The sequence below is a fragment of the Aythya fuligula genome, chromosome 1 (assembly GCF_009819795.1).
Source record: "Aythya fuligula isolate bAytFul2 chromosome 1, bAytFul2.pri, whole genome shotgun sequence".
Lineage (NCBI taxonomy): Eukaryota > Metazoa > Chordata > Aves > Anseriformes > Anatidae > Aythya > Aythya fuligula.
The window spans coordinates 1,975,032-1,995,511 of record NC_045559.1 but is presented as its reverse complement, the minus strand read 5'-3'; the positions used below and the strand labels follow the sequence as shown (position 1 = coordinate 1,995,511).

The following is a 20,480-nucleotide window of genomic DNA, read 5'->3' as shown; positions in this document are numbered from 1 at the left end:
GTCCTTCCCATGGGATGCAGTCTTTCATAAACTGCTCCAGCATGGCTCCTTTCCATGGGGTGCAGTCCTTCAGGGACAGACTGCTCCAGCAAGGGTCCTGCATGGGACATAGTTCCTTCCAGGAATTTCCTCCAGCACGGGCTCTCCACGAGATGCAGGCCTTTCAGGACACATAACCTGCTGCACTGTGGGGTCCCCCATGGGCTTCAGTGTGGGTTTCTGCTCCATGCAGTCCTCCACGGGCTGCTGGGAACCTCTCCCCCAGCACCTGGAGAAGCTCATTCCCCCTCCTTCTTCACTGACCTAGGTGTCTGCAGGGTTTTCTCTCGCATTTCTCTCACTTCTCTCTCATAACTGCTGCACAGTGTTTCTTACCCTTTCCTATATATTAGCACAGAGGCATCTTTAGAGTGGCTTCAGTGTTGGCCAGCTCCATTTTGGAGCCAGCTGGAACACTGCCCTGGTCTCTTCTCACAGAAGCCACTCCTGCAGCCCCCTTGCTACCAAAACCTCACCGTAAACCCAATACATTTCACCCCTTGCCTCCGTGAAATGTGTATTTAAGAATTATTATTAAAATATGTAATCATCACACAATCTTCACAAACCTCCCTCAGAGATACTTCCTGTGTCAGAAGAAAAATGTTAAGGGTTTAACTTCTCCTTCCTGTAACTGCCAGGTTTATGTTGACTTTCTTGAGAATGATCTGTTGTGGTGCACGATGAAATTAGCAGGAAAAAAATGCCTGAAACAGGCTGTCCTGAGCCTCCTCCACAGTTTGAAACCCTTTTTCTGTTTAGGTGACCTCCTCCGAAGCAGATTCTCGTCCCATTCCTTTAAATTACTATTTTAGTAACGTACACAAACATCATCTTAATACTGCCATTTGAATTTCAGTTATCAGTATCAGCTTTTTATTTGCTTTTTAATTATTCTTTTTTATTGCCTCAGACTTAAAAGCATATATCACAATGAATTTATAATGCAAATTCCCTTTTAAATTCCTATAGTTCTTCAAAGGTCAGAAGTGTTAGATATAGTTTATTACATAGCCCAGTATAGATAATGGTTTTTTGTTCTCCAGCAGTCTTCCTTGGTGTTCTAGTGTGTATGGTGGTGTGTTTTTTCTTTTTCTTTTTTTTAATTCCCATCCTGACCTTTTGAACAATGTAATTGCAGACTTTTGAACAGCTTTTAGGTTTTGTTGTAGAAGTAATACTTATGGGGGGAGGGAGAGGTGTTCTTGTACAGTGTATTGACATCCTTCAGGGTAAAAAGCTTTTTATATTGCAATATATTAAGGCCAATTTAACTTTGGCCAATGGAAATTAAATATTAGCCTGATGAAGTTATGCACTTTATGTCAAAGTGGAATTTTTTTCCTTCAGGAGCAAACAGATTACTGGCTCTCGGTGATATTCATGTTGCCACAATTAACAGAACTGGATCTCAAGAAGATTTCAGTGGAAGAGAAGGTACATAACCATTTCCTTCTGGAATTTTTCTAAATAAAGAATGCAAATACAAAAAAAAACAATGCACGTAGGTCAGGTTTGTTCACATTTGGGTTTCACAAATCTCCCTTCTTTCAGGCTACAAGACAGACTACAAATTCAGAGGCTTTTGCTTCTAAATCTAGCTGTGTATCTACAGAATTTCTGGAGCATTTGTAGCATGTAAAAATGCAAAACTTAGTAAAAGCTTTGTTTCATAAAGAAATATTTATTTAGCAGCCATTATTTAGCAGTTAGTGAATCTAAAGAGGTAGCTGTGCTCATGAAATACTATGGGGCAACCTCTAGAATACTCTTCTTTTTCAATGCTGTGTACTGCAGAGTGAACTCTGAAAGCTACAATGATGCTTGGTTCCAATTCTACTCCATACAGCTTTCTCAGTCAAATCTTTCTCCCCAAAAAAAAACTCCTCAGACTGTTTACAGTAACATTCTGTTCTAATAGAAACCATTTCCTCTCGTGCTGTTTTTAGTTATAATTTGGTTGCTCTGTGTAGCATTTGGGAGCCGTGCTAGAATTGTTGGGATTAAAGGTTGTAAATTGGGGCTGGCTATGAAGGAAGTATTCTCAAAAAGTGGCCCTTCAAGGGAATTCATCGCTCCTAACTTTAGTTGCATAAGCATCAGGGTTCTTGTTAAGTGCTAGGCTCTTGCTATCATGAGCACAGAGAATGGATGATATCAGAGAGTAATTTATCCCTCCTATCCGAGATGTTGATCTTACTCTTTCCTATGTGTCAGTCTGCATTCCTTCCAACAACATTTTGAATCCATTAAATAAATCTTTCTTTTTGGACTGTAAAAGTAAGCCTAGATGACTGATCTAGATGAGCATTAACTTTTGGACGATTAAAGTTATTTCAGAAAATCCTCTCCTCAGGATATTCTAGGAGTGGATAACATTAATAATAAAAATAAATAAATACAGCCCAATAGAGGTCAGTACCCTCAATAGAATTTTAAGAGAATGAATGGGGAGAATCCTTGGAGTTTGAATGCTTTTCCTCCCTGGAAAGACAGAAGTGCATTGTCAGGAGAAAACTGCAGTTTGCTTATGTTATTAATGCCCATTCCGTTCCTCTTTTAACGAATAAATGAATGGCTTCAGTCCCTAAGGATTTTAGTTTGGCATCTTCCACTAGCATGAAAGGATGCAAATTAATGGATAATTAAAACCTAAGCAGAATTACTTTATATCTTGTGTAGCATCCTGTTTTCTTTCCAGTAAAAGGTTGAATATATTAATGATGGTGAGCTACTTCTGGCTGCCTTCCACCCATCTATCAAATTGTGTTTAAATCTCCTGAAAAGATTTATGTAGTAGAGTGCTTACAGACAAGCCAAATATGAAGGCTGACCCTCATAAACACGAGGCCATCATTACTCATAGTGATCTGAGAAGCATATTACAGCTGGGAACAGTTACATCACTACTTTTCTTTTTTTTTTTGCTCCTAAATTCTGGAAACAGGTTGATGCTGTGAATAAATACGATCCTCCTCCAGAAGTTGTCGCTGCTAACGACCATATGACTCAGATTATGTATGGCATGCTGCAGCCCCAGCGGATCTTTGACAGGTAAACTTACCTCCACTTCACGTCTGCTCCTGAGGGTGGCACTCAAGTAAAGCAGAATGTGTTGTCATATTTAGAGGGACATTTTTCTGTCCCTCTCCCACCTTTAAATTAATCTAATGAAGAGGAGATGTTCCACAGTATTTTTTTTTATTTTTTTTTTTAGCAGTCTGGAAATTAGGCAAATCTTGTTTGGTTGAAATTGATTATGAAATGAAGTTAGTCATTCACCTCTGAAGTCTGAGACAGATTGTCCACAACTCTATTTCTTTTAAACAATCTGTTGAAACAGATGGTCATTTGCACCATAAATGAAAGATGGAAAATTTCTATCAATACCCAAAGGCAATTTGAAAGTCTCTTGAGAAAGAAGAGAGCTGTAAAACATTTCTTCCTATCCTGCTTACTCCTCTTCACACTACTGGCATCCCGTTGTGAGCAAAACGGCTTTATTTTGTGGCTTTGGGGCATGTTTTCTATTCATAAGGTGAAATTTCCAAGTTTGTACTTAAGGAAGTCCAGCGACTTCTTGCCTATGGGAGGCGAACATGCTGGCTGCTATTTAAAGCACAGAAGGGAGAGACAAGTCAATGTTCCCTTTCTGACATTGCTGTTGTCGTGGCAGGTGACTTCTCTGTCTCATTTCTCATCTAGAAGACAAAAGTCACCATACTTTGCTGCTCTGCAGATGAGTTATGATGTTTTCCTGGTAAAAGTTTGGGAGGTGCTTTGACACACCGTGATGGAAGATACTGTGACATATTTGTGGTTTGTAATTATATCAACTACAATGGGCATTGAGATCAACTTTTGTGCCCAACGGCCTGTCTTAGCACCATTTAGAATGCTTTGGGTTGGAAGGGACCTCAAAGCCCACCCAATTCCACCCCCCTGACATGAACAGGGACACCTCCCACCAGCCCAGGCTGCCAACAGCCCCATCCAGCCTGGCCTTGGGCACTACCAGGGATGGGGCAGCCACAGCTCCTCTGGGCAGCCTCCACCAGGGCCTCACCACCCTCATAGAAAAGAATTTCTTCCTTAGAGCTAATCTAAATCTACCTACCTTCAGTTTAAAGCCATTCCCCCTTGTTCTATCCCTACACCCCCGACACAGAGTCCCTCCCCAGCTCTCCTGCAGCCCCTTCAGGCCCTGGCAGCCCACTGGGAGCTCTCCCTGGAGCCTTCTCCTCTCCAGGCTGAGCACCCTCTGCTCCAGTTCCCTCAGCCCCTCCTCACAGGACTTGTGCTCCAGGCCCTTCACCAGCTTCGTAGCCCTTCCCTGGACACATTCCAGGGCTTCGATGTCTTTCTTGTACTGAGGGGCCCAAAACTGAACACATCAGATTCATGATTAAGATTCATGATTTAGCAACTCAATTTAAATTTTTAGAATATCTGTATTGCATGGCTTGTGTTTTTTTTTATGGGCTTGGTGATGAAAGATAGATACCATCCCTGTGGCAACGATAGCTTCTAAGAAGGCTCTTCAGCCTTTAAAATAACGCCAAGCAGTTATTGACTGTCTTGCAGGATTGGAGATTTCTTTTTTTCAAAAAATAAAACACAACAGTTTTACCTGAAGGCATGGATTTTTGGCAGTGCAGACACAGCCCCTGTTTAAATATTTGTTTATTGGATTGTGTTTGTGCATCTTCATTGCTGGAAAAAAAAACAATTCTGTGTCTTATCAGTGGTGCTGTGTATACAAACATATAAACACACAGACCAGTATTTATGGTACTGACCAAAATTGTTAATGATGCCTTGAATGTTTGCCCATGCTCAGCTGGAAAACACACAACACAGTCATTAATGAAATCATCCTAATGATGATGAGTTAGTCTTCTACACTATAAAATGCCTATTGGAACCAGATTGGTATAGTTCATTTGCATCTATCTCAGATGAGATTATAATTAATTCTGTTTAGTAATATTTCCATTAAAAATAAAGACTGAAATCAAAGGAAAAAGTGATATTGTTGCATACCCCAGTCAGAAAACATAAAGTTTCTTAACCGTTTCCTCTCTTTCTGTGCTTTGTGATTCTTTAATTGCATGGCAACACATCACTGCACAATATTATGTAGATTTTACCCCAACTATAAATGCATGTGGCGTTTAAAAAGAGGTTGACTTAGTTATAACTGCTACGTGGGGAGCAGAAATGAAATAACAGTGCGCTCTTCGGACTATCGGGCAAGCACGTGAAGAGGCTTGGTATCTGGCTATCAAGGATGAATTCATTCAGCGAAAAAATAGGACATGATTGTTAAAAGTTACAGAGGTAATTAAGTAGTGGAAAAATTTACCAGGGGTACCAGAGAATTCTCCACAACGGGAACATTGTAATTAAAATATGCTCTAACAGAACCCCAGGTATCAGGCCTGAAACAAGAACCGACTTGGGGAAATCCTGTAGCCAGTACAATGAGGGGGGCTGACTAGACGACGGCAGTAGTCACTTCTGGCCTTGAAACCTATTAATCTTGCACAGCAGTTTGTTGTTCTACTCACCAAAGTCAAGAAAAGTTGAAAGATGAACATTAAATGAGTCCAGGACTCTTTACCACAATCTGCTTACAAGTTATAGGAAAACCAGAGCTTTTAGGTTATTGTTTGATAATCAGTAAGCGGTGATGTAATGAGAGGTTGTATTATGTACGTGTTCTCCATGACATAATAAACCCAAGGAATTTGAGGATGTGTTCCTCTGTTCCAGCAATGGGAATTTGTTTAAAAGGGAATTAGAATCCCAAGCATATTGTGCTAATGAGCTTATTGTGCTAATGCTGCCTGTGGTTTTGTAAATGTCACCAATTGGCACAGTAAGAAAAATACCTTCGATCTCCCAATGGTTCTGCTGCTGCCTGGCTTTAAAATAGTCTGGAGAAAGGAACACTGGACCATGATTCGGATTCATTTTACAGTTTAGTAACAGCACATGCGTACAACCTTCAGCTGGTCAATTTATTAGGTGTGTCTGCTATTTCTTCTGAGAGGATAGCACTTACCTGCTCCATAGGAATTAGGAGACTGAATTGCATTATTATCGTAGTGCTTCTGAAACATCAAGCCCTATTATGTACATATAATCAGGTAGAAAATGGAGTTGTTTTGCTGCACCTAAAATAGGAGTAAAGCCATTACTGTGATTTTTCCCCCATGCTCATATTGGATGATTATCATTATTTCTTACGGAGCTAGGCACTTGTAAGAGAAAAGTTAAAAGAAAGAAAATCTGTTTTCAGGAATTTACGTCCACCTGTTTTAAATAACATTAAATGTACTCTTAGTGCGCAAAGGTGTTTTTCTTCCACTTTAACATTTAAATCCAGTTAAAGCTACTCATTAGTTAAAATTAAGTGGTTTTGAAACAATTCCAACTATTTCTGTCACGTCATCAAGTGGCATGATCTTACAGTCTGGCTGAGATTTAAAAATGAGAATCCAAAGTTGCATTCCATTTTTAGATGCCTCAATTGCTGGACTTTCAGAAGTGCAAAAATGCCATTTATTCTGGTCTTTACAGCTGGAAGTGGAAATTCGGTGATCTAACCATCTGCTCAGCATGGAGAAAATGGAGCCTAAGTGAAGGCTTTGTATTTTTGCAACACTTTGCTTTCTTTCATTGTAGTGTTATTTGTGTTCGGAGGAGTTTAAGGGTCTTAGTGTCTCTCATTATCCTGAATTGAAGAGCTCTTTACAAATTGCCACCTTCATCTGGCAAGGCTGTGGAAGTCAGCAAGATTATATGCAGGAGTGCATAAAGGTGTGTAGGATTGAGTCCAGGTTCATGCCAGGCTTATTATCCTGATCATTAAAATATTACCATCCCCGCAACAGAATTGGAAAACTCTTAAACAAAACCCAGCAATACCGTAACTGCAGAGGGAGCTTTAGAAAAGACTATAAATCAGAGAAGATTATAGTACACATAGCATTATTCCTTTGGCAAAAGAGACCCAGGGGTCTTTAATGTGGTATTTTGTGCTATTTTTGTGTTTGGAACATATCAAACTGAGCGCACACTTCTCACAATTTTTGTCTACGCTGCGAACAATGCGAACAGTGTGATAGACAGATGAGATTAGTAGAAATGATGATGAAGCCTCCACAGAGGCTTTATACAAAGTTGCTGAAGACTTTATTTGGACCTGATATAATGGCTCCTTGTTTTCCTTTCTTGTAGCACTCTACCTAGTCTTGATGCTCCCTACCCCATGCTGGTATTAGTAGGACCTCTAGCCTGTGGTAAAAGAGAGCTTACTCATAGGATCTGCAGACAGTTCAATAATTTCTTCAGATTTGGGTAAGTTTACTTCTTAAGGTTAAAAGAACACAGTGATAAAGGCTGAAATTGCTCCTGTTTTTTTCTTTTTTTTAAAGAAGTTAAAAGTTAAAGACAACCTATAAACGGTTGTTGCTATGCATTTAATCTTTTCCCGGTGCTTGATTGCCTGAAGCCATCAAATACTTTCTTAAAAAGAAAAGCCGTTTAAATTATCGTGTTCTTTTCAAAGGTGAACAGCAAAGAAGCAAACAAAAAGTGTCATTTAGAGCTCCTTTTATTGATCTGCTCTATCTCTGCTCACATATGCCCCTCCACCTAAACATCTGCTTAGATATGTATAGATTTCTCTTAATTTTTGGAATGTGCCTGGGTGTAAACACATTAGCATGCACGTGCACGCTGCATCCTGAAGCTAGGCAAGGAAGCAAGCGCAATTGCTGGACCAGTTTATTATCCTGCAAGTAGTGTTATCAAAGTAAATAGCACCTTTCAGACTTCACCACCTGCTGGGAGGACTAATTTTCCCCCTTGGATAGGCCTGAATTAGGATCCTTGCAGCCTTGGGCTTCCTGGGTATTTAGTGGTGAGAAACCAGCTCTTTCAAGGGAAGATTTTCCCTTTGTGAAACACTCACCTGAGCTATATGTCTATTTTCAGTACACACTAGATAGCAGTGATCTAATTTAGCCAGAATTCTTATCTACCACCTGAAATTAGGTGGTGAAAGCTGTTCCTCGTGTTTTCCCATCCCATTCTCCACAATACCTAACTGTTGTAGGTCCTGCCTATGATGCATGTCTCTGATCTCAAATCCTGTATTCTAATTATTTTGTCTCCCCTCTATTTTCTCTTTTTTTGTTGTTATTTTTTAATAATTACACAATTTTATCCAATTTTATCATACTTTAACCATGCTTTCATACGTATAATAACATTTACCACATCTTGGACCCCTATTTGTGGACTCCTATGTACTGAATAAGTCAGTTGCAAGAAAAGCACCATGGGCTTATGTATTTAGGAGAATAATTCCTCAGAGTTCCTAACATCAGGACCACGACCTACGTGTTGATGGGATGTCTCGTAGTAGCCTTCTTCTCTAACGTAATAATCCGCAGTGAAGAAGCCTACATGTCTGCAGTGTACTCAGATTATAGCCACATGCAGAATTAAGTCATTACACTGGCAAAACAAAAGGGCGTTTTAAGAAAAGATCTGAGAAGCTATGGGACTGGAAAAATATCTTTTTTGCCTTGCTTTAAAGATACTACTGTGTTTTGAATGACTAGACGAGAAATTACAAACTAACTGAATGCCAATTGAAATTTTCCAAGCACTGTGTGTGTTTTTTTAGGAGCATTGTTTTTAATACTGTGTATTTTATTTCCTCAAAGTTTTATGCATGAGGGGAAAAGAAGGGGATAGCGACAGAATCTTAACAGAGCAGAAAATTGCAACCATAAAGCAAAGTTGTATTTTAATTATTCAGTGGAGATTTAAGCAATTTTATGGCTTACTCTTTTAAATTTCAAACATTCCACTCATTAAAAATGTATTTCATGCGACATACCCTGGCAGTTTGAATGTAAACATGGCCTTGCAATTAAAAAGGGTTGTAACGTTTAGAAGTGTTTCAAAAAATAAAGTGAAATTGGACCCTCAAACCATCTGGATAGTACTCAAGATTGACCTTTAAAGGTGGATGCATTCATAATATCTTTAAAAAAATAAATAAATAATCAAGCCTCTGAAGTGAAATTTTACAGAGTCCATGAGTAGCACACTGTCCTCATTTGCCATATCTTCATGATTTAAAAAAAAAAGTGTCACCCTCTAATGCTGTGATAATTAAGATCTGTCAAGCTCAATGTTATAGACTAAAATTCTTAGTGGTTTACAACTCAGCTATCTTAAATAAATGAACCAAAATTAATTTGTTCGCTGTTAGATCTCAATATAAAGGGGGAAAAATGAATAAGTTGTTTTGTTTTTTTTTTGTTTTCTGTTGGTTGTATATGCTTCTCCATTTTCTTAGGAAAACTCTCAGAAAGCAAGAAAAACAGAGAAAGAAATTGTATTTCTAGAAGTCCCCATGCTTTGGGGAACAGGAAAAAGCATTAAATAATTGTATTTTCATTGTAGCATTATCATCAAGCAAAAAATGTGATGATGTAGGGTGAGCCTAGCAGGTGGGATATAGATATTTTTTCCACGTTTTCCAGGGTAGTCCAACAAAAGTCAAGGAGATAAAATGTTCTCAGTGTGAATCAATGCTAGAGTTCCCCATCACGCTTCTGTTCCTGGTATCCTACAATGTAAAAATTAAAAACAAAGCCAAACCAGAAACGAATAGCAAAATATTATTTCCTAAGAATATGGGCTACTCAGTAGTTTAATCCAAAGTTGCTACGTGCACTGTCTTAGACATTTTTTTGTTGTTGTTGTTGTTTTGGTTCTGTTCTGTTTTGTTTTAGTGTTTCACCCTGGTAATAAGCTCACATATCTGAACTTTATCCTATTATCCTTACGTGGTGGCAGGCAATTACTTTTCCTGCCTTGTGCCCCACTTATCTCCCTTGTTTGGGGATTGTTTCTCCCCTTAATAATGGGGCGCTATTCAAAGATTGGACTTTATATCTCTTTCTTAACCTTGGAGGTCAGCCTAACTCCTAGTCTCCTTTTCCATATTTAGGGTTCTACTTTATATCATTCACAAGCTGACATCACTGGAGAAAAATGGTTTCGGCATTTGTCTATTACAGGGCCCTGTGACAGCTTCAGCTCAGGCTATCCCGGGTTGGAGGGGATTTATAGCCAAAACGTAATGTTACATTTAAACTTTTTTTTGTATATTTATGGGTTAATCTTTCAAATATGCAGCATTAGGGGTATGATTTGCACCTCTTTATATTTCTCATATTTCTTCTCTTCTTAAAAATAAAATGATTTGTAGTATTCTCCCTTTTCCCCCCTCCTATTCCATAGCTGCTTCTATGATTGAAAACAGGTTATTTCTTTATTATGCTATATATTTTCCAGTCCCTGTCATACCACCAGGGCAGCTTACTTTGGTGAAGAAAACAGACTTGATTACTATTTCGTTTCTCAAGAAGCATTTGACAAAATGTTGAGCACAGTGAGTACGTGATGAGTATTCATCTAGGCCTGTTTCCCTACGGTCAGTGTGAACTCAACTTTTCCATCCAGCTCTGATGTTATTGTTTTATTTTTTGAAGTTTGTGTCTTTGTTTGCCCTTTCACTCACAGTTATGTGGCTTAAGCACATACACAGCAACCAGAAATTCATTGTATGTTTATATCTCTTTTTTTCTTCTGTATGCATATATAGAAACCATTAAGTTGGCATAGTGGTCAGCAGGAATTTTTAGACAGTATTATAATGTAGAAAGAAGCTTATTTGCCTATGCAAGTATCTAGTGTGGGTACCAGAAGCAAAAACTCAGGAAATAACTGCTTTTTTTTTTTTTTTTTTTTTTTCTTTTCCCTATCTTCCAGGAACCCTGTAGGGAATGCAGTCTTTTAAAGTTTAGCAAATCCCCCCTTCTGTTCCCCTAAAGGCATTGTCTTCCTCTCTGAAGGCGGTGTGCCTCCAGCTACTGTTTCTGATGCCTTTTGCTGCCTGCAATAAAACTTTGGCATGAAAAGCCACAACAGAGCTCATTATTTGTACATATACAAACAGGGGAGCCAACACAGTGTTAAGCAACTGATCTGGTTCTTAATGGTAACTCTCAGCAATCGAGGAGTTTAAAATAATATAATCTGCCTTCATTTCTCTAGACATACTACTGGGAACCAAATTTTCAGTTGTCAGTTATTAACTTTGAAATTTTTTGGCCAATTATGCATTCTCCGTGCAGGATTGTTTCTGTCCTCTTTTCTTTGGCGTCTTCTATTTTACATGGCGTAGCCATATGGTTTGATGTAATGTCAAAAGAAGGATGCCCCTTTTGCTTTAGATCTCGCTTTCTTTACAGCGTGACTGAATAACCAATGAAAGCTGTAACCTGTCAGCAGCTTGTTTTCAAGGCGCTGGTGTTTTATTATCCATGAACAATGCACAAGCCCATACCCTGCAGGCCCTTCTCTGCTCTTCTCTGCAAATTTCGTGCTCCCATCGGCCTCATTAGTATTGATGATTTGGGCAGGGAGAAACTTTGCTGGAAGAGAAAGAGAGGAAGTCCTCAGCGATTACTCTCCTTTAAGAAAGTTGTTTTCATTACAATATTTCCTTTGTCATTGTGCTTGCTGTTTTGAATTTCAGGGGAAGTTTATAGCAACCTTTAAATACAGTGGCTATTCCTACGGCCTTGGAAGAGACACTGTGGAATCAATTGCCAGAGAGGGCCTTGCAACGTGTGTTCACTTAGAAATAGAGGTAAGGATTGCATATTGCTTAACCGTTTTTGAGTAAGTCATTTTGTGAGAACTCTGCTGGGGAAAAAAATCATGCACTTTCACTAAGGTTTGCTTCAGCAGCCTAGACATAGCAACTTAGTGACATAAGAGACATCCTATGCCTTCTGCCCAGCCTACCACTGCTGCTGGTAGATTTGGATGCATTGTGTGGGCTACCTTAGTGTCACTGGAGATCACAGAATCACAGAATTGTCTAGGTTGGAAGAGACCTCAAGATCATTGAGTCCAACCTCTGACCTAACACTAAATATAGCTGTTCAGTCAGATAAACTGTATCTGTAATTCCTCTGCCTGCATCAAGTAGCTCTCCATGGTCTGTACATCAACAGTACCTAGCATTTCCTTTATAGATACCCACATTTAGTCAGATGTGTCCTTCAGATGGCTTCTTAAAATTTCTTGGTCGGATTTTTCAATTTCAGTAGCCTTATCTCCCCACCACGTCTCCAGTATTTGCATCACAGTACCCTCAGCTCTTCATCTGTGTTCTGTCCACCTATCCCCAACTTTTAGGTGAATTACTCGAGAGCTGCATGCCTACTAAACCCCACATAAAAGGATGTCATGCTTCTCCTTTCCAGTGAAACAGTGGAGGATGCATGCAGGCCAGAGGCAGTATTTTGGGCAGAACTGTTAAACGATGCAGTCTCTGTGAAGGATTGCTTTACCCTCTCTGAGATTCGTTGGGTGCACATGCACAGATGGCAGGATGTCAGAAGTCTGTGGTGAAGTAGGAAACGATGTCATGACAAAGTATCAAAACCTGTCTGCTGGAATCCCCAAAGAATAACTTTTTAGCTAATTTTCTAATTAAGTACTTCTCATTATCTTAGATGAAGGCTTGCTAGCTAGGGATTGAGGTGACAAAAATGAAAGGCAGGCTTCATTTCCTTCCAAATTCTTTCTACAAAATAAACTTCATCTATATGAGCTTTTAGAATGAGACACTCTGTGGAGTGCCCAAAATATGATGCTGATTGTTGCTGGGCTTTGCTGTGTTTGCAGGGCTCAGCTCTGGGGGTTTACTACAAGTCTGTAGATGCTACTGCACTCCTAGATAGATGGGGAAAAATAGAGATTTTAAAAGAAATAAATGTAGGAGACTGCAGTTCTGAGTTAGGTTCCTAAGTTAGGGGAGGGACTAGGGAGACTTGAGCAAAAATTGATATTCAGTTTCATTTGTTGTAGGATGATTAGTTTGTGAAACTGATGATTGAAAACCTAGTTTTTAGAAAAGACCCTGAGTGTTTGGAAGGAGTTTTAGATCCTTTCTAAGTCAAGAGTCTGTACGTGTTTATTGGTTAGAATAGGGACATACAAATAACTGAATAGCAGCATGTCAGGGACAAAAATAAATAAACTAGTAGCTCCTTGCTCAAATGGTCAACAATTTAGTGCTGCAGTCCTGCTCTTAAGGGCCTGTTACTTTGAATCTCTGTGTAGATCCATTTCTTCTTTCCCCCTGTCTTGTCAGAACTGTGAATCACCTTCAGTCTCCACTGATTGCAATAGGCATCAAATATGTTTGTTGTCTTGCAAGGCAGACCCTGAATTTACAAGGGGAGAAAAATAGGAGAAGATGAAATATGATGGAGTGGGGTGCCTTTTAAAACTGTCAGTTCTTCACAAAGTAGATGTTCTATCAAATAATTTAGGAGAAAGAATTTAATGGAAATTCATGTTTATTCATAAAGAGGTTAGCCCAGTGACATGGACAGTTTTCATATTTTTTACTGGATATTACTGAAGCTGTTGTCGTGGACGGACAGCTAAGAAACTCCTTTGTCAATGAAGTTTCAGGATCACGTAGTCATTATGCACAGTCTTGTATCACTCTGGACTCTGCTAGCAGATTGGAAACAATAATGGTGAGTTATGTATGTGAATAGAAGTTATCCAACTCCATTATCTTCTGCTAGGCTCATAACAAAAGTGATTTAGCACTATTAAAAGAAATTTTAATTATGGTCCGTGGGTTGAGACTAAAAATTTAGAGCTGTTCATTCCCTTTAATCTACAGTATATCTTTTACCGATAAAGGAGACTGACACAAATTTTAACAGTAAAATCTTGCTGAGTCCACACTTGCAACTCATGAAGCTGCTGCAGTTCTGACACAGTTTGTACTGGAGAAAGCACGTTTGCAGTGCTTTTCCTTTGCTTATCTGGCCATGAATATCTCGATAGTAACTGAAGGATCTGCATGGGCCAGCCAAGGGTGTAGTGACAGAGTGGCTCACGTGGCTCATTATGCTTCCAGAAATGTGGGTACACCGTGGCTCCTGCCAGAAACCACTCTCTGTTACTCTTATTGCTGGTTATCCAGTCATTTGGGCTGTGGAGTCAAAGGAAGCAGGATAAAATGCTAGTTGCATCTGTTCTGTTACCCTGTGTTGTAAACCGAAGAGATGAGCTATGGTAATTAGATGGGCATCTTCAACTCAGGCAGCCCTTTGATCATTCATGACCTCATATTCAATTTCAGGAAACTCAGATGTACTTTTTTTAATATTTTTTTTCCAGCTATCTCTTTGGTTTCAAATGGCATCAGCTCCTGCGTTTTCCTATTTTGTATTCTAAGGTCACTTTCTTCATTTCATGTTAGACAGTCACTCATTTGTTTTCTCTTCCTCAAACCATCCCAAACTACTGATGGGCTGCCTTCCTGTTCCTGTGTAGTTCTGGGACATACAAATCGTTTTTTTTAATTATTTCTTGATCAGAAAAAAGAAACATTAGTTGTCTAATCATTAGTAGTCTAGGTATAATTATTACAGGAAGCAGTAGAATAATTTAGAGTATTTATACACTGAAAAAGTCACAATTTGTAATACAATTAAAACTGTAACACATACTCCTTGCTTTCTGCCTGTTTCCCTGGTGTTGTGCTCACCCTTTCACTGCCCCTTTGGGCTCTAAGGTTGGTGGTCCCCTAAAACCAGTTTTGTCCAGCCTCAGGTCTGTATTTTTTAACTGCCCCTTACTGACATGTTTACAGCTGAGGTCTCTGGTGTCAAGCCCGTGCCCCTTCTCTTATCATTCCATGCCTGTACTCCTTTACATTGTCTTGTGTCTCCACTTCTCAAGGTCTCTGCTATCGTGCCAGGCCTGGATTTATCCACACTAAGTCATAAACACCTCATTCTACCTGGAACAAGGGCTTGTTACAGCTATCTCTATAAAACTATGGTTTTACCACACATAGATAAAAGTAAAACAAATTAGATAAAGACACCTGGTCAACAAGAGGAATTGCTGGCACTGCTAAGCCAAGTAAAACAAAGATACAGGCAAGTCAAACAAAGAAACTTTCAGACAGCAGGACAAGGCTGAGTCCTGAAGCCTTGAAAACTTGGTGGGAATCTTGTGGCCTGTCACAAGCAGTGGTGATACCATGTTACAGGGCTACATGATTGCAATGTTCTGTTTTGTATGTATAGAGGGAGAGAGAAAACATTCTTCAAAGTATGAGTTGGTGCAAAGGAAAACTTGTAAATTCAGGATTGGTACCATCATGTGCATCATTTAATAAGAACTTGGCTTTTGAAGGTCCTAGCACGCAGACAGGTATCCTTTTGAACTTGCTTCTTTTATAAAGTTGAATGCCAGATGTGAGACTTTGCATTCAGGACAGAGTTGTCCAAAGCTCAGCCATACATTCAAAAGGCACTCTGGTTCAGGAACAAAACACTGCATTTTTCTGTTTGATTTTAAAGGGTGTGCGCAGCTTGAAAAATACCTACTTTAAACCCAGATATATCCTGGTGGTACCAATGAACAAACAAAAATATGAGGGACATCTGCGGAGGAAAGGATTATTCAGCAGGCCGGAGATTGATGAGGCAGTATCCAGAGTGGACATGTACATCAAAATAAGTCAGGATTTTCCAGGATACTTTGATGCAGTTGTGAACACAGGTGAGTTAATCTCATACTATAAAACTGACCCCTAAAATTGCAGCAATAGATGGACTTTTACAGCAATAGATTGATTTGCCTTGTTAATTATTGTCCCAAGAATCTAAAAGCTCTGTAGATCTCTTAGGTCTGAGTTACTCTGCTATGTCCAAGTTATCTTGAAGTCCATCTAGAAAGCAAAGCAAATAATTGAACTCAGGGGCTCGAAGTATTGTCTCCCATGAGAATGTTAATCAGATGTTCAGTGCTAATTACCTGTTGGTTTCTGGACAGAGGTCAGAAGTGCTTTTGACCTAACAGGTCTAATTATCTGTGGAGCAGATAGGCTCTTTTCAAGTTTGGAAATGACAGCTGATGTGCAGCCTCACTATAAAGGAGAGGCTGCTGCAAAGATTTTGTTCTTAGGACTCTTCCACTTAGTAACTTGTTCAAATCCCCCAGCCTGAGACAAGGAATGTGCGAGTGGTCAATATTTCATTAAAACCAATGTTTGCTTCTTGATGTTGAGGGATTGAGAGTAACAGATGGTGGAGAGGAGTCTAATTCATTCTCCTTGTGCCCTTTTGAGGAGGTGATTTTGTGGTTCCTCACAGTGATGGTGAAATATGTGTATCATCGTGGTATGAAAAATACTATTTATAGTTATTGCTGAGGGCATATGATCACAGAATATGCAGCTTACAGTTTAAATATAGCTTTTAAAAATAAAGTAAAACACAGTAACAGTAACACAAACTGTAGGAGAATATTTAGTTGAGTGCAGAAAGCCAGAACTGAGCTGAATTTCAGCTTATTTGCTTGAATGTGCTGTTTATGACTATTTTTCTCCCAAAGAGCTGAGCTAGATGACTTACGAATGCATTTCTGTCTCAGGCTTCTGTGCTTTCTGTCTTTGTACTGAAGAAACGTTGATTTTTGTGAAACTCTTATCCCCTTCTGCAGATGAATTGGATGAGGCGTTCACAGAACTGAGGTTCCTGATAAAGGCCTACCTGGGTTTGGAGCCACCTGCAGTTTCTGATACCAGTCAAGACTTGAACAGCAAAGCAGGATCAGGTACTGTGTCTGGGCACATACTGCTACTGCTTCTGTCAGTAGAGCATTCCAACTTATTTGTTACAAGAATTAAAATCTGGGAATGATGCAACCTGTGTGAGACTGCTTGTCTCTGAAAGCTCTCTGTGCTGCTCTGTAATGGGTCTCCTGGGCTTTTTCTTCCCGGGGATGTAAATCTTTAATGGACATCTTTCCACGTATTTTACAGCTCTGTGTGCCCTGAGGCAATAATATGTAGAAAGTGAGTTACCTGACTCTTGTGAGGATGCTTTTGGGACGAGGATCTCCCATTCATTCTAGATGAATCACAACCCAGATGTGTCCCTGGCTGACAGCTTTGTGCCTATCAAACTCTTGAGCAGCAAGAAAAGGGCATGGCACTCAGAGCTTTCTTGTCACTCTCCCCCAGGAGAACCAGAAGCATAAAGAGCTATATGAAAACAAGAATAGTAAGATGAATAAAGGCAGCTTAACAATTCACTCCAAATACTTTTGGGGCTACCCAGTGTGGTGTAAACCCAGCTGAGTAGCCTGTGGTGTAAACCAAATTATTGGCCCTGTGTTTAAAACAACCTGTTCACTACCTGAACCACCAAGGTTGGAGCCTCATGATTACTTTAGCCTAACCCAAGCACATGCTGCTGCATAAAGCAGTCGTGGTCAATTTAGCTCGTATCTGTCCATTTCTAGTCTCTCCCTTGCAGCATAACTAAGATTAGCTTGTGAGATCTAAGAGAACTCAGCTCTATCCCATGTATTTATTCCAGACAGGGCAGGTTACCAGTTAAGATAAAAGCAGAATACGGTCTCTAAAATATGGAGGAAAAAGAAATAAGAAACTGATATTACAGTTATAAGATATTGCACATCATGGACTAACAACACACTCATTTATGTGAACTCTTTCCTCTAAGAGCCTCTGTGGTTTATGGCTGTCTTGGTTAGATCCATTGCAACCGGAGAGTAATTAGTTTCTGAAGTAGCATGGAGCCAATACTCATGACCTTCTGTGTGGCTCAGACGGCTGCAAATAAAAGCAGATGAAGGGAGGGCAAAAATGTCTGAAAATGTTAATAAAGGATAGTGCAAAATTCATCAGTTCATCAGTTCAGGTAATTTTGTATCCTGAAAGAATTAATAAATACAGATTTCCCAGTGGAGAAGAAAAAGCTTCTACTCATATTGTGGCACCTCAATGCCACAGCAGTGGGTACTTTTTCTGAAGAATCTTATTTAATCTTAATCTATGTAGATTTTATTTTCATATCTAGAGCTAGCACATTTGTTTGAAGTCAGGAGGAAGAATTCCTTGCCTTAATAACTACAGTCTTGTTACTTATTTGTCTTAAAACCACTGGAGATGTTTTGTCCTGAGAGGCAATAAAACCCACCAAAACCCTAACTAGATTATCAGGAAAGAAGAAAAAAAGGAGTAAAGATAAAAGATTTGTGTGTAATTGTGGTATTTTTAAAGATATGTATGTACATACCTGAAGTTCCTTTAAAGGACTCTGTGTTCCTCAGTAGCTGAGTTATTTCACTGAGTGGCTTGTTGCTAGTTAGAGAAACTTCATTAACAGCACTGGATTTTGGCAATTCTGCTGTCCATGAAGTAACTTTTAAATTTACTATGCACCATTAAATTCATTTAGAGCTTCATTTATGGGTGTTTAAATAAATTTAACTGTCCTATCTCTAGCGATCATTCCTTCTTATGGACTCTGTGAAATAATTTATTTTTAAAAACTTGCCTCAAGGTTGTCTTTAATATGGACATTTTTAGTAAGATAGTAGCAGGGGAAAGATTGGTTCTGCGAGATTATGATAGGTTGTTAATTCTTTTTTTAATGAGCTGCTCTGCAAGATCTTTCGCTCGTGTATAGAGTAAAAATACTGGAGAAAATAGATAAGTTCTTTTTTACAAACTTCTTATAGCCGAAATTTAATATATTGCAGAGCTGATAATGCTTTGTACTTGCATTAGCAGCTTTCATCCACAGAGCCTGGTACTATGCAACCATTAATTATATCTCACAGCAGTCCTGTGGAGTATGCGTTGCTATTTGTATGTTACAAATGAGAAAAGGGACATTTATGCTAAAGACTGATTATTTGGGATGCTGGGCACCAGAAGTCCCACTGAAGTTTTGGCAGTGTGAAGCCCTGCACCTTTGAAGGTTGGGCTCTGCTACTTACTCAATGTCAAAATGGGTAATTTACCATGACTGAAACAGAGACCTCGAATCTCAAGTCCTGTCTCCTCTTTACTTAACACCAGGTTTCCTGGCAGCTACAAACAGGTATATAATGGTTAGGCAGCAAGTCATCTGAGGACTGTTGAAACTATTTTTTTTTTTTTTTATAAATGCATATAACAAGAAAAATAACCAGATTTGGTGTATGAACATGCATATGGATTGAATTGTCTATTCCCATTGTATGTATCATGTGACTTCTTAGTCCTATGTGATTTGGCACACAATGCAATTAAACCTTTCTTATGATTAAATTTCTGCAAAAACTATCATGTAGCAATATTTATAAGAGTGTACTTACAAGTATCTTACTTGTAAGCTTACATTCAGGTTTGATTCCTTGCAATCCAGCAGCGGTGCAAGTCTTTGCATTTTTTTGTTCACTGAAATTTAGCTAAGTAACAGAAGGAAAGGCTTCCCACTCCATCCCCCGTCAGATTCTAAGAACTCTGAGGAAGTCAAAACTCCTAAATAAGCAGACTGCAATGAGCTTAAAGTCATAAGAGTGGGACATGTGAGAGTATCCATAACAAAATGAACTTGTCGGTATGGTTAAACACCTCTTCCTAATCCATAAATATAGCGTGATGGGTTTCTTCTCAGATTTGTCATTGTTTTCATTTGCCTAAGTATTGAGGGACTACATTAATTGTATCTGTGAAGTTTAAAAGGTTTTGGGGAAACTGAATAGTTTATATCCTTTTTAACTTTCATGGTTATCTTGTTCAAATCCAGAATGGTGCCAAAAGCCAGCTCACGGTTGCAAATGCAACTTTCTTTCTGCTCTCTGTAAGCAAAATGCTGCTTGGAATTTTATGTTTTGAGAAATGTCTTTTCCATATTAGGTTCAAGAATGCGTCTCTTACAGGAGCAATCATTGTCACCCAGCAGACTAATTGCTGGCACTGCTCAGTCTTCCTCTGTCAATGAGTTCTTGGACTCTTCTGCCAAAAACTGTTCAGGAGGCACCTTGGACAAGTTTGCTGCACAACTGACCTCTGTGGTAAGGAACATTTGCTCTAACCTTAGGATGGAAATAAGTTCTGTGCAAAAACGACATCAGACCTTTATTTCTCTGGGAAAAAAAAAAAAAAAAGACTCTTGTTGTTTAGATGTCTTTTCTTTCAACTATTTACCCGTTCCCCAGAGTTCAAGGCAGATGAATGAGAATGAAGCAGGTAAGCTCAGTTGAGAGGACAGGCTAACAGTTCTGCTCAATTTTACACCAGAATAAGTCTATTTATCATAATGGGTTTCATCCAATTGTGTGCTGGTGTAAGGGAGCTGAATATCATCTCTCTCTGTTCTGCTACAAGATATTGAAACTTCCCTATTCAGAGCAAATAGCTAGATGCAGTTAATAGGACAATGAAGATTACTTATGAACGCCATCCTGTGGCAGTGGAAAAACTCATTCGGCTGAGT

General features: G+C 39.2%; 1 protein-coding gene across 2 annotated transcripts in view; it reads left to right on the top strand.

Moving 5' to 3' along the window:
• LRGUK (leucine rich repeats and guanylate kinase domain containing) overlaps positions 1-20,480 on the top strand; it is a 49,450-nt gene that overhangs the window by 14,758 nt on the left and 14,212 nt on the right. For both annotated transcript variants that reach the window (XM_032207941.1, XM_032207940.1), the window contains exons 9-16: positions 1,390-1,476; positions 2,987-3,093; positions 7,285-7,404; positions 10,426-10,522; positions 11,672-11,785; positions 15,543-15,744; positions 16,687-16,800; positions 19,901-20,058. In XM_032207941.1, the coding sequence (XP_032063832.1) occupies positions 1,390-1,476; positions 2,987-3,093; positions 7,285-7,404; positions 10,426-10,522; positions 11,672-11,785; positions 15,543-15,744; positions 16,687-16,800; positions 19,901-20,058 (999 nt within the window). The remainder of the gene's footprint in view (positions 1-1,389; positions 1,477-2,986; positions 3,094-7,284; positions 7,405-10,425; positions 10,523-11,671; positions 11,786-15,542; positions 15,745-16,686; positions 16,801-19,900; positions 20,059-20,480) is intronic.